General features: G+C 44.3%; 4 protein-coding genes across 4 annotated transcripts; 1 reads left to right on the top strand and 3 right to left on the bottom strand.

Moving 5' to 3' along the window:
* Nucleotides 1-677: 677 nt before the first annotated feature.
* MELLADRAFT_106351 (uncharacterized protein) lies at nucleotides 678-1,085 on the bottom strand (the record flags this gene model as incomplete). Its single annotated transcript, XM_007409735.1, has 2 exons — nucleotides 678-860; nucleotides 960-1,085. The coding sequence occupies 2 exons, from the start codon at nucleotides 1,083-1,085 to the stop codon at nucleotides 678-680; spliced, it is 309 nt and encodes a 102-aa protein (XP_007409797.1).
* A 1,010-nt stretch (nucleotides 1,086-2,095) lies between these two features.
* MELLADRAFT_77741 (uncharacterized protein) lies at nucleotides 2,096-3,346 on the bottom strand (the record flags this gene model as incomplete). Its single annotated transcript, XM_007409734.1, has 4 exons — nucleotides 2,096-2,676; nucleotides 2,746-2,859; nucleotides 2,940-3,096; nucleotides 3,219-3,346. The coding sequence occupies 3 exons, from the start codon at nucleotides 3,057-3,059 to the stop codon at nucleotides 2,452-2,454; spliced, it is 459 nt and encodes a 152-aa protein (XP_007409796.1).
* A 658-nt stretch (nucleotides 3,347-4,004) lies between these two features.
* Nucleotides 4,005-4,566, bottom strand: MELLADRAFT_106349 (uncharacterized protein; the record flags this gene model as incomplete). Its single annotated transcript, XM_007409733.1, has 3 exons — nucleotides 4,005-4,030; nucleotides 4,097-4,406; nucleotides 4,474-4,566. The coding sequence occupies 3 exons, from the start codon at nucleotides 4,564-4,566 to the stop codon at nucleotides 4,005-4,007; spliced, it is 429 nt and encodes a 142-aa protein (XP_007409795.1).
* A 4,283-nt stretch (nucleotides 4,567-8,849) lies between these two features.
* MELLADRAFT_77740 (uncharacterized protein) lies at nucleotides 8,850-11,662 on the top strand (the record flags this gene model as incomplete). The annotated part of the gene is made up of 6 exons (XM_007409831.1): nucleotides 8,850-8,869; nucleotides 8,939-9,047; nucleotides 9,113-9,501; nucleotides 9,583-10,104; nucleotides 10,176-10,493; nucleotides 10,909-11,662. 4 exons carry the CDS (start codon nucleotides 9,295-9,297, stop codon nucleotides 11,008-11,010), a joined length of 1,149 nt encoding a protein of 382 aa, XP_007409893.1.
* Between the last annotated feature and the right edge of the window lie 2,827 nt (nucleotides 11,663-14,489).

Here is a 14,489-nt window from a genome sequence, read left to right as displayed (position 1 = left end):
CACTTGGCAAGTTGGGACGAAGATACACGGTAATTTTATTGTTGTGAGCAATTTTGAAAACACCCTGCGAGGTGGATAGCGGCTTAATACCCACAAAAATCTAAACAACAGAACATAACAATCATAGTCAAAGATATACTCAAAAAAGTTTTTGAAGCAAAATCGACAACGAATAATTGTATGGAAAAACCCGCACCACATGTTTAAAGATGCATGGTAAACAAAAAAACCTGAAAAACAAACAATTTCTTCAGAAAAATTGGGAAAATAAGATAAATCCAGCATGAAAGTAAAACAATGAATCGGAAGGCAACAAGGGAGGGGGGCAGGGAGTCAGGAGGACCTAAAAAATTTCAACCGATAAGAAAGAATTAAATAGTTCCTTGTGTTTTTTATGACTGTGCAAGGTCCATGTCCCCCGTTGATCTGGTCAATAAGATGTCCAGCGCTCAGAAAAAGCATGGTACAAATTGCTCAACATAAAAAGACTGATTCGCCTATCTTCAATCTGCCCTTTTTGACATTGAATGTCAAATGTTCCTCTAAGTCCAGTTTGATGTACCAGTGCTGTTAGTGATCCTGGCACTTGGAATCCAGAGGGAGTCAGGTTTAACTATTGCTGTAAAAAAAGCTCATTTTTCCTCGCAAAAGGACGCGCCTCACGCGCCAGTGGTGCTTTAGGCGCTGTCACGTATAGCAAAAGGCTGTAAAAGGCCGTCTCTCAATGTGAGTGGGATGATTTCGATCACTACATAAATTGGAAAGTAAGGATCAGATCCATGAGACCGATCGCACGGGCAGAAACATACAATGGTGATTCTAACAGCAAGGTTGCTTACAATGGTAATCATCTCGCGCCGCTGCAGAACCATGAGTAACGAGAACAAATTCAATCAGAAGTACCTAGTGTACTCGAAAGAATGTGACCAGCAGCTCGAAGGTAAAAATGGAAAACTGACGGCTTGTACATGTTTCTTCAATAATTGGGGTGCATCTTCTTGTCCAAGTTTGACTTCAACAGGCTGAATCATAGCTTCTTTAATCCGGAAGTCGGGATCTATCAATAAACTTACTAGTGTGGTCATTGGACTTGAATCTGGTTCTGAGAGATTATGTGCAAGCGTAAGTTTGAGCCCTCTCATTCATGTTTGGAAAATCACACATAGGGTACAAATTCCAAGAGAGCATCTTTCATATCTGCGCTTCATCCCGTGGATGATCCACTGCATGGCGTACCCCTCGTCATTTAGCACTACCATGATGGGCTTTGCCCTAGATCAAACCATAGTGCTGATCTCCTGCACGGCTATTTTTCTTGGATCAACAATCTAATACGAACGTATGTGTGCATGTACCTGTCCAAAAATTCTCTCAATACTGACCGGAACTTGGATTCACTTTTCTGTCTTTACTGGGTTATTGGCCTGAAGGCTCGTGGACGGGTGACCCACTAAGAGCGTTATTGGAATTTCTTGTCTTTATCTGACTCTTGCTAAGTTTACACATTCTTTTTGCTCACCAAAATGAACAAACAGTTTCGACGCTCTCGAGGGTTACCGGAATTGAGCCTTTCGACTTTCGTACCATCTAGTTTGTCATCAAGCTTCTTCGCCAGCGCCAGGTTTATATTTCCTCTCACTCATATTTTTCAACAACGCCTATTGCTACTCGGGTAGGTTTGACTGAGATAAGCGCCGTCGAGATTGACAAGCAGTCGAGTCTAATAATCTACTCTCTGCCTATCTCGACGACATGTACCCAAAAGCTTAATGAGGGTACCTCAAGAATGCTGTCGCATGTAATTCTCTTGGATCAATTACTAGAGACACGATTGTTCTTACCAAGCAAGGTCTGCTGTTACCACTTACCGGGACGAAGGCTGTCAAGGCGTTACAGTCGAAAAAACAAGGATGTAAAAATATCATAGGTGGCACACATACCAAGAGAAAAAATGACGTGTTATTTATCTCAGAGATATAAAGTGATATGACACATTGCCTCAAAGATAGTGGTTGTTGACTCGGAGTTTGAGTTGGCAATGCTGAGGGTTCCGGTTCCTAAAGCTCAAGTGATGCTGTTTGGGTATGGCAGGTTAAAATTCAATGCAACCCATCAAGTTTACTACATAGCTCACACCTTTCCCTCATCTTCGATCTCATCCGCAAACGAATATCGGACTTGAAGTATAGCGGTTCATCCATCACTTGAGACAATTGGCTTTGAGTAGGATCTCAAGCAGCTCATAACTATTATACATTGATATAGATCTTACAATGACTCTCCAGAATCTTTATCATCATCTTCAGCGAGTAAGAGGCCTATGACATTTTCACCAGGTATGGCGCTGTAAAGTGGGCTGGGCGAAGATTCAAACAAGCGGCCGAAGAAGGAACATTAAAGCTAGTCGAACTCGTAAGTATGTTGGATGACTGATGTGCTTGGTATTCACGTCTACGCAGGACAATCGGAAGTCGTGGAGCATTCGTAACTTGTAGTCCCCGTCGCGGGTGGGAAGTTGGTAGGATTGTCTGCACAGCGTAAAAGTTGCGCACCGCCTTCAGAAGTGAGTGGGCCACAGGAGCAGCTGCCTTTGCCATCTGTCGAGTTTTCTGTTGGGAGATAAAACGCGCCATCCGAGTTGAGGTGTCCGACGAGGTCTTTACCATGACAAACTGCCTGAATACCACGAACGAATGTATGATAACATCAGCATCTAGGCGTATCGGCAGCTGCCGATAAACTCACCTTATCCGCGCCTGTCGGTGAGCTACTTTCGGTGCCAGGTGTCATGCCAGGTGTTGTGCCAGTTGTCGTGACAGTTGTAGTGCTAGTTGTGGCGGCGGGTTCGGTGCCACTTTCCTATTTGTCACACATTGTAGAGGAATTCCAATAATCAGCACTTACAGCCTTTCAATGCAAACAAGCTATGAAAAGCTCACTGGAATAGCTCCACTCTGTGTTCGACGTATAAACAAACCTTCACAGGGAACGAAGGCAATCAGAAGGAGCGCGATGGCCATGAGACCTCCAAGCTTTCTGACGATCGAGTTGGATAACATGGTTTGATGGTCAACGAGTGGTTGCAAAGTGTTGGGTCTGGAATGTTGACAAAGGATCAAACAAAGACACGCATCGTAAGCTGCTTCACATCAACCCCTCGTCGATCGAATATAATGGGTCCTGCGTGATTTTTGGAATAAAAGCGTCCAAAGACTTACAATCTTATAACACGTCTGAAAGAACGAGGTATCCTATCCAAAAAGTTTGATGAGAAGGCTTTGGTCACAGTGTAGCCGGATGAGGGAAGATATTGGGCCAGATGAAAGCAGTCGCTTTATGTGAAAACTGAGGTCGGGGACTCGGGTTGCAAATGGATGAAAGCGCTCGACAGATACAGCGTTACACTCGTGATTTGATCAATTGAGTGCACTCTCTTCCCACATTTTAGTCGAGGCATTGACGTCAGCGATTTGAATTGCAGATTCTTTCGCTCGAAGAGGATCTCGACGACAAATATCGGCTCGCGGTGAAGACGTCATCCCATCATCCAAATGGGTCGATGACTGGATCCTCGTGGATCCTTACAACATTTTGTGTTTTCTTTGCAGACTTGAGATGCTAGAGCCTGGAATCAAAGAATCAAATATGTATATACGTGTGGATTTTATGTTTTCCACATGGTCAAAGGGGTCACTTCCTTTTATGCGGAACAACCGTGGACAAAGTGGCTGTTCTCAGGAAGCCCCCCTGTTTTGTAGTGCTTTCTCAGCTCTAGGAAAGATAAGCCATCAGTCCAAGACTCATGGACTGCTTTGTCAATTATTGTAAGTATAACAGCAAAAAACCTAGGGTGGGTAAAACTAAAAGACACAATTGATATTTTTTAGTACAGTCAATTTCAGAAAGCTTGGAAACATTTGCCCGCCAAATTTGAGCAAATTGGCGCGGAATTCTTTCCAAGCTTTGTGCAATTGACTGTAAATGAATTTCAAAAGAAGAAAAGATTATCTAGCTACCACTAGAAAAGCCGCTAAACATGAGAACACAAATAGATATCAAAGCAACAAAAGAGATCCAAGAAACCCAAAAAACAAACACAAAGTCATCAAAGCCGAGAATTGATGAGAAAGCCTGGTAGAATGAGAATCTTGAGTCTCACTATAATCAGAATAAGTAGGATTATCAGGTTGAGTAGTATAATCACATTCTTGATTTTTAGAACAATAAACAAATCCTACACCACCGAATCCTTGATCTTCTGGACAACTGGGTTGTGAGAAATTATTAAACTTTGGACTCGGATGACAGTAACATGGTCCATGTGCGCGATCTCTAGATTCATTTGGTCCATAAACCAAATTATTGGGGGTGATCCATGCCAATACCCGATTATCCATACAAATGGCCTGTTCAAATATCATGGTAACTATTGAGCAGTGATTTCTTATGTGGTCTCACAGCGAACTCACTCACTTTGTCATCTCCGGATTGCGATTTCACTAAAGTGAATAACAAGGCGCATACTGCCAATATACTCAGTTTGGTTGGTTTCAAGGCTGGTGACATCCTATTGCTGGAGCCTGGATTGAAGAAACAGAAGAGACAGGTAGGACGTTAACAATGAAACAAACGACCAAATGTGAATGTTATTGCAAGATCTTGAGAAGAGATTAATAGTAAGCTTTGGAAAACTAATGGATAATTTTTTAAACCGTATGAACAAAATCAGTAGATATTAATGAATGTGTGATGTCTGATGTAGGATTGAAGAGGGAAGAACCAAGAGAGCTGCGCCTGTGATCGGCTTTTATAGTGCATTTTTTCGTAAGTGACGTGTTCCCCGAAGAATGTGCCAACGAGATGTTCGATGTTTCTTCATGACCAGTCAAACCGGAGCAAGGTGTCTGCGACAGTATAAGCTGGTGACCGGTCTGACGGTGAAGTTGAGTGTATGCACAAAGACATCGCCCAGGTGGCTCCGAATCCTAATTCTCCTTCTTCCCTCGTCCTTTCCCTCCTCGTTTTGGAGCTTGACGCACCGCATTCGGGGAGCTGATGAGAGCTGATGAGAATACCCAGTCCATTACTTGATCTGACGTCCCAAATGTTGAGCACTTGAAGACACTGACGACCTCATCCTTGAAACTTGACTCCTCATTTTTTGGTTTGAATGTAATTTCACGGCATATGTAGTTCACCTGTTATTTCGCGTGACAGGCGAGTGAAAAAGAACTTTTACAGGTATGTGAAAGAGTGTATGCTGAGTGTTTTCGTCAAGTTGCCTGTTTACCCTCTGTATCAATTTCTCCTTCCCTTTGCCATTGGCCATCGATCACACCTTTAACGCTCAGTACGATTGAGTTAATCTCGTCCAAGTCATGAAACGAAATTATCAAGGTTACTCTGGATCTGGACCTACTAATCCCAATCGTAAGACTATCTGTCTCGCTGCTTTCTATCGAATCTGATCCTACCCACAATCCTCTTGAACGACAAAAACTGATTCGTATCTTGTTTTCCTTCATCAGTTCCAGGTAATGCGGCTCATCCATCTTTTCTTTTCAGTCGCCCGATCTCTCTCGCTCGCTTTTCTTGTCATTGAATCAACTTTTTTCACCCTCTAAAGCCCCCCCTTCATTATCTTACCCACCTCTTCCTTCAGGTGCACCTCCCCCACAGCCTGCGTCTTCTGGAGCACCAAACCCAGCCGCTGTGTCCAACAATCCCCAATACCAACCTCAACAGTCTTCAGCGAACTCGCATCCTGCTACATCTCAGCCTTACCAGTATAACCAATTCACCGGAGCAGCGTCCACGCCTTATGGCCAATATCCCAGCTATCCGTCTCAGCAGGCTGCACCTTCGTATGCAGCTCCCATCGCACCGGTGGCTGGACCTTATGTCTATCCTCCTCAGCTCCCTGCAAATCCTCAGCAGCAAACACAACAGCCACAACAGCCGCATCAGCACCAACAACCTCTACAGCACCAACCTCAGCATCCAGCTTTTCCGAACTACGGATACGGTGCGCCAGCAGGTCCCCAGCAACCTCCTAAGGTGAGTTTAGAAGACTTCAATGTTCTTGTTGGGGTTCTCATCATAACCTTTGCTACATTCTCCAGTGCTGATGACATGCATCTTTTCACTTTACGTCAATTTAGGTTGGTCAGGCTTATCAGCCCTACTCTCACCAACCCGTTTCTAATCAACTCCCTGCTAATCCCCATACACAACACACACCTTTCCCAACTTACGCCGTTTCTTCGACTTCTAACCAGGGCCCGCCCGGAAATATAGCTTATCATCCTCAAACCCCTCAATATCCTAATGCGAACAATCCTAATATTCCAGCAAATCCATATACTGGTTACGCTACTGGCCAACCTAACACGGGTGCTCTACAAGGTTCTCCTGGCAGTGTTGCTCCCCCGCCTTACAAAAGACCAAGATATGAGGCTGGTGCAGGCGGGAACGCCTATTCTGCCCCCAATACACAACAGTCTCATGTTTATCCATCTAATCAAGTGCCACCTCACAACGCACCGCCACAGGCCCTTCCACCTCTCAGGAACCAGAATCCGATGAACAATTCCACACCGACACCGCTTCGCATGGGATCTAACACTGGCAATAATCGTGGTGGATTTGGTGGCGGACGTGGTCCTAGAGTCAGTGGTGGTGCTTTTGGTAATAACTCACCTATCCGTTTAAACTTGGGTAATCCAGGATCATTTGATGGCAGTGGAGCTCCTCATTTTGAGACTTCCCATCCTTCTCATATCCCTGCCCACGTCTCACATCCTTTACCGCCCCATCATCAACCTCAGCACGGCTCACCTGCTCAACATTATCAACCAAACGCGCCAATCTTTAATCCAAACAATAACAATGCGGGTACCAACGAACCTCACTTTCCGAATCACTCCGGTCCACATCATGGACCGAATTTCAATCCTAACAATCCCAATGATCACACTCGTCTAAATCCCGGCCAACACGGATCCAATGATTCAATGAGGATGAACAACAACGCATTTGGACATGATCCCAGTGCAGGATACTCGTCTGGCCAACTATCTCATCCTAATGACAATTACGGAGCTCATGATGACACCAGACCTGGCCAAACGGGTAACGGCAATCGAACAAACCGTGGTGGATTCCGAGGCGGTGGTCCGAATGGTGGTGGAGGTCGCGCACCTCGTGATCGGGGTAGCGATTACGGTGGCGATAATTCTGGAGGCTCTAGAGGTGGCCGCGGCCCCTCAAACAACATGCACGGGTCAGCAAATCGCGGAGATCGTCACGCCTCTGGCGCACGCGGTCGTTCTGTCGGTAACAATGGTCCGAATGGCCGTTATGACGATCACTCGTCCAATTACGGGGGTAATGGACCACGCACTAGCTCTAATCATGATCGTATGGGTGGGGGCGCCAACCGCTCATCTCGGAGTATCTCAAACTTACCAACAATGGGCGGTCACAACAAAGCAAGCCATGGCGATCGGCGCAACGGAGGTGGCGGCCGGTATTCAAACCTGCCTCTCTCAGGAGACCGTAATGGCCGTGGTGGACGTCGAAATGGCCGTGATTCGAAATTCGATGACCACAGACATTCCAACCGTGGTCCCAGAGCAAACGCTTCCGGTGGTGGTACAGACAGGTCTGATCGAGATCGGACTGGCCCAGGTAGTAGTACTCGTGTTAGGAATGGCTGGGGTGCCCAATTCAAGGAGTTTAATGATAGGGCAAAGGAAACGGAGAAAAAGGAGGAAGGTGTGTATTGTATAGTTCAACCCACAATCGCTTCTCAGTCACGCTTGGCTGACGTGTTTTTTATGCCCCAACTTCATCACATCTGTCAGTGGCATCCACGAAGCGAACACTCACCGACTTTCGGATTAACGCGCTAGAGATACCTGATCTGACATGGTCCTGGACAGCCGAAGGGTCGGAAACACAGATCGATGCTCAAAATGGCGCGACCTCCTCAGCTCATGTGGATCAGCAGGAGAAAACCTCTCCTGTAAATGTGGGCGAAGCACTTACGAGCCTGAGCAAAACTGGCAAACACGGTCGTGATGAGGATGAGGCGCATGACATCTCACGTGAAACACCTGGACTTTCACCAGCCAATCCAGCCAGCACAGACTCGGTCACCTCTTCAACTGCCACCATCACAGCTTCTGCTAAGAAAGTCAAATCTGACGCTACTGTAGAGTTGGCCAAAAAGATTGATGAAGAGGCTGCGTCAGCCGTGAAAGGATTGAATCTAACGGTAGATGATCAAGGCAGTGAGTTGGAGGAGAGTATTGTGAGCGACGAAGTTAAAAACCAGCTACTTCTTTCGAAGGATGTCTCGCCACTAAGGGTCAAAGCGGAAACCTCCCCTGCTGCCGCTGAAGAGGCAGTTGCAACTACTCATACGGATGCACCAACTACATCGGAGATCACCAAAACGAGTGACGCCAGTCACGCAGACGTGGATCAGAACCTAGAAGAGCCAAAACCTGATGTGTCAACTCCTCGACCAACTCAGCTCGACGCTCAAACCCCATCGGTAGTTCGCGAGCGCGAACGTGTACACTCATATTCGAAACCAACCATCCCTGCCGGACGTGAGAATAGCCGATTACGGTTATATTTCTCTTCTCCAACTAATGTGACAGCCGAACCACAGGTACCACTGGCCTGTGCTTCTTTGCCGAGCAAGCCCCCTACCTCCGTCGTTGGTCATGGCGGCAAGAGGAAGCTGTCAATTTCAGCTCATTCTGCAATGAGCGTTGATACAAGGATCGGTGGTGGGCGTGGTTCATCACCAGCAGTCAGCCCAGTGAAAGGTTCTAACAAGGGTAATAAAGCTGCCAAGGTGAATCCAGATTCCGCTGGAATTATCTCAGAGAACAATAGTGTTGATACCATCACTCAACCGACGGAGACTGAGAAACAAGCAGAAGCGAAAGAAGCCAGTGGCACCGGACTTGGCACGGCGCCAGTTCAAGCCTCGCAATCTGCTAACAAAGAGGCCCAGGATGCTGATGTGACTGGTACGGCCTCTATGATTTTACATTGACGTAGATCATCTGCTGATCCATCTGAATAACTTTGACAGCTAAAGACGGCAAGGCGGGCACAACGGGCACTACTCAATCAAATCACGAACTTAGTCTCAATGAAAAGGAGCAAACGGCGGAGACCGAAGTTGCTCCAGCAAAAACAGCACAAGAGCAATATGATGAAGATCAAGATGCGGATGGGGATTACGAGGATGAGGAGGATTATGAAGGTCCACCTATGCCCGAGCCGCAAGCTGATCGACTTTCGATATCTTATGCACGAAATACTCGTCGGATGGTGATAGATTCGGATGTGGTTGAAAGTATCAAAGTGTATCGGGCTGAACACAAGATTGAAGTTCTGGTCAGATTAATTCCAGCGATCATTCAAGGTGGTAAGTATGACGGAGAAATAGACGAATACAGGGTCTGTAAAGGTGTACTGGTACGTGCATTCTGTTATTCGAACCTTCTGTGGCTAGGGATACCTTTGTCTCTGTCTGTGCGCTCATCACCTGCTTGGTAGGTCGAAGCTCTTGACCAGGAAATCGATGACTATGTGATCATGGATCGCGCAGTGCTTGAAGCAGCTTGGAACGCTGAGGAACCCAATCCGAAATTGGGTTCGACTAGATCAGGTTTAGCGGGGAAGGCTGAAGATCCAGAAGCAAAGAAGGACGAGAACGATGAAGAAACATTGGCAGAAGAAGACTACGATGTTGTTCATGATCCTTTACTTCCCCCTCTACACAGACTTTTTATGTCTTCTCTTCAACAGAAATTACCAGTCGACGAGGGAGAGAAACCCACTCAAGATGCATCTGAAGATCAACAAAAATCTGGCTTGAAAGTCGTCCCTAGCTTCACACAAAACACTGTCTTGATTGTAGCCAAGCTGGACACGCTGAACCCGCTCACTGAAGCTAAGTGGGTGAGAACCGGAGATGTGGATTCCTGGATATCACAGATGACAGGACGGATCTTCAAACCTGAAGATCAAACTGAGTGTGGATGGAGGCGTAAGATCACAGTTGTTGATCCTGACCCTGTAAGTGCACCAGATGAGCACGTCTAATGAACTTGTAACTCATGGAGACGCATCAACGTTGTTTGTTATAGCCACCTACAATCCAACATCTGCTTGACACGTGGCTCACTACCTCTACCTCTGGCTCGATCGAGACTCGACAGCGGTTCATCGATCGACATGTGAGCAAGAATGTTGATATCATCATTGAAATCTTGCTTCGAGTGGTCCGTTCGGGTACCACTGGTAATTCGCATCATCATACGAATCCAATGCCACTCATTGTACAACAAGCTGCAACACTTCGTGCACCTTATCCTGAACAACAAACCCAAGTTTCTCTAGCTGTACTCGGCCTGTATCGTTTGTCAATCGAGACAGCTCTTGAGGCTGGAGTTCCGATTGAAAAAGTCATCAAGAAAGCTACGGATATCGTCAGAAGCTTGCCATATAGATTAGCATTCAGCGCTCTTGATGGGATATACAAGGACGAGACGCCGAGTTGAAATCATTCCTAAATCTATTCTTTTCAACTCGGATCATCTCGATTCAAATTCAAAGGAGATGAGTTGAGCTAATGTATTCGAGGCGACAACAATTTCTTTTTTTGCTTCGTATGATTTTACTCCAGTCAATAAGTCGTATTATCTTCATCCCCCTTTTACACAAATCAGAAATGAATAATTAAATCTCATCGGGTTTGCAGTTATGCCACGGAACGGTGTTGATTAACAAACCACCCTTAGGTTCTGTCTCCTTACAAAGTTTCCCAATTTCATCTTTTCATCATATTCCTGCTTTTTTTCTTTTTCTATCCTCCTTCAGTTGACTGCGCGTCGGAAAGGCCTACTCCTCGGATCACAAAAAAACAGTGCTTTACTCATCATTTTTACCGATACGGGATTTCAGGGATCATGTTCAAGATGACATCCAATGCTACGGCCTTCACTCAACAAATCTAATATAATTACAAAACATAAAAATAAGATAAAAGTCCTAATCAGGTGTCCCATACAAAGGAACGGTTCTACGCGAAGAATTGATATGGTGTTCAGTGGTGGTCTTGGGGCTTTGACTTACCTCATAATTTTTCATCCGATCGAAGCATTCGAATCTACATCTCTCAGAAACAAACTCCAATTTGATTGTTATCTTTGGTGTGTGATGTATGTGTTATTGCCCTCAAAAAGGCGAAATTGGTCTAAACATATAGTAACATGGCGCACAGGAGTGATATGTTTGTCCTCGCGTATTCGAAAGGTTGATAATGGGAAGAAGGCAAGAAGGGAGTCGAGATTTCTTTTTTCTGTCTGTTTTTTTTCTTTTGATCTTTACAAGAGCTGCTTGATATGAGTGATAAATCGGCTTTGAGCAACGGTGTTTTTGTTATGGGGGTGATCTTTTCTTCTGTTATGTTTTTTTAATTCAATTGGTCTTGCTCGTTGATGAATGATATTCGGGATACGAAACTGAGACATTGCGTATCGAAGGCCTCAATTGCAAAGTGTCTGAAAAATGGTTTGGAATGTGTTTTTCATTTTCATTTTTTGTTCAAAGTATAAATATATATCTTGAGTTCAAAATGGACTTTGATCCACTTGCGCTTGGGCGATTTTATGGGACACTTTGTGAAGAGAGTATGGGTCATGTCTTGGGACTGGGAGTCTTTGATTCTTTTTTGCGGTGCATTTTATTCATAAAGCATCGCTTCAAGACTGGTGCCTCGATTTGAATTGAGGTTTTTGTTTTCAACCTTCGAACATTATAATGGGAGACGCTACCGATTGCTTCAGGTTCAACTACAAGCTTTAAGCACCTGGTGGGACTACATACGGTTTTGTTTCGTGAGATCAATTGGGTTTGATTCATCTTTATTTTTCTCTAGTTTCTTATGTTCTAGTTTCTCTTCCTTGCCTTTTTTTGAGACACTCTGGTCCGAATCAGATTATCATCAAGAAGTAAGATTTGACCAGCGAGACAGGCCATTTTTCGTGGGCAGGTACTGACTGCAAAGGAATTGAAAACGCATTCTCGATTGCAAGACTATGACCACATCTTGTTGATTTCAAGAGTCATTCCCTTGGATTCGTTCTTGACAGTGAGTCTATTCATTCATGCTTTTGGAGTTCCTGATCATAAACAATATAAACACGCCTGGTCATCAAGATCTTAGGATCTTTCAACAAGGTAATGAAAGTGAAAGGATGTTTTATCTCGATATGTTATTATGTAGTTGATATGTAATTTATTCATCCCCCGTATGTAACTGATTCAGTAAGATTTGCTTCATTCTCGGGTACAATCTTGAAGGAGGATTTCCATCTTCAAAAGACTGTGAGGATCAATTGACAATTGAAAGTGGACATTTGAATTCAAATCCAATGTTACCCTGGCCCGTTAAGGGACTTTGAGTATATCATGCGTGGACATCTCACTGTAGCATAAAGCCTGAGAAAGAATTTGTTGCCACTGTAGCAGGTAGATTGAAAAATTGTCAAATCTTTGCTTGGTATGGGTTGTGCACAGCGGAAGAATTGTCATGAAAGAGGATTTATATACTTCATTGCTACCAGGTTTTAGTTACAAGGCCCAGAGATCAATCTCTATCAACCCCCATCATCAGCCAACCCCCATCATCAGCATGCTATCTTCAGATATATTATATCAAGATTTTTAAGGGGGTAGATGGAAAGATCACTGACATTTATGGGATACAAAGTAGAGACCCAGAACTCCTCTGAGTTAGTTTCCCAACTTGCACTTTTTGGCTGTAGTTGAGAAACTGGTCAACTGGGAAAACCAAAAACTACAGCCAAAAAGTCTGAGTTAAGGCAGTTTCTACTTGGTGTCCCACAATTGTAAAAAGAAGTTGTGTGGAGAACAAGGGAGAACAGCCTTGATTGATGCTGTCAGTGTTAGATTCTGGTTTCAAAATTGGCTTGGTTTCTGTCTTGTTCTTGGTCTACATTGGCCACCAAACCTGAAGAGCAGTGTTTATCATGGTACTTTTCCTTCTTCATGATCCTGAAACAGACCCACATTGGTGGGTATATCACAACTTTGTGAGGAAATCAAGACAGTCTCTTCTCTATTGCAGATACCCTTAATGAGGCTGTGCATAGATAGATTGTTTAGCATGGCACCAAGTGAAACCATTTTACAAGGCTTCAAGGATCAACTTCCCATACTACTATGAAAATCATGGGGTGAGTCAATGAAAGCCCAACCGTACTTTGGGGGTTACTTGATGCTTATTACAAATCTGACCAACCACTTCTGATATTTGAGTCTTCAAGAAATTTGATACGCTCTTCATCCAATGTCTTATGATCTCTTGTCACTGCCAGCATTAAAGAGGTTCCCATATGGGAATATGAGTTGTAGGGATCAGACCGCCATTGTGATATATGTAGTCACAAAGGCTGTCTAATTCCTACAACCCATATTCCCATCTGGGAACCTGTTTAATGCTGACAGTGTGTACTATTGTTTGATTTCTTGGAATTAGTGATCTCCTAACACACATCCCTTCCAACAAATTTTACACTGAATGTCTGACTGTCTGTAGTTGTTTTGAAAATACAGGGTCAAGATGACTCTTACATTTAAGACTTGACTTTTATGTTCTGACACAAATCAGCCACCTGTGATCAATCAACAATGGTGGATGACCTTCTTTCAGTGGATAGGGATGGTGCAGTATTTCATGTATGTGATTTTGATGTCACAGCAATCAGTCACAAGAATTGGTGTCTCATAAATTTCAACTCCTGATTTGTTAACAGCAGAGTTGATATATATTTAGAGGGGTGGTTAATCAAGATATTCAATGAATGTTACATGGTATCAATGGATCTAATTTTGGTGGTTTTGGTGATCATATGTGAAGGCTAAACTGTTTGTTTGGTCTTTTCATTCAATTCACATGGGGTGTTCCAGCTCGTGCCTAACTCGGAATGCACTGTGGTTGATACCACATCATTCCTGTTCATTCTTCCAAAAACCTGATCATTCAGTGAATATAGAGAAATCCTCATCTTTGACACTCACTGGATCTCTTGCCTTTTTGATGTCTTACCAAGATTCTAACCAATGTACCTCTAGTCTGGTTTCTTACAGGTTGTAATTTTGTGAAGTTTTGGTATTTCTATGGAGCTTCTTGTCACGTTGAAGTGTCTGATGTTGGAGCACATAATGACCAGAGACTAGAGATCTGGCAGGTTCTTCTTGGGGAATCACTTTCGATATTAGAAGTTCAGGGTTAGGGTTAGCTTCCTTAGGGAGGAGCACTTTGATCTAGGGTGGAATCCCGCAAAAATCAGATTTTGATTGATTTTCATATGTGTGAGGTGTTCTCCATTGAGTGAGGAGAGGAAACACAGTGGCCTAGGGCCTTAGACATCAGA

Source organism: Melampsora larici-populina (genome assembly GCF_000204055.1).
Source record: "Melampsora larici-populina 98AG31 unplaced genomic scaffold MELLAscaffold_17, whole genome shotgun sequence".
Classification (NCBI taxonomy): Eukaryota; Fungi; Basidiomycota; class Pucciniomycetes; order Pucciniales; family Melampsoraceae; genus Melampsora; species Melampsora laricis-populina.
The sequence above is the reverse complement of the archived record's forward strand: the minus strand, read 5'-3'. Positions and strand labels throughout refer to the sequence as shown.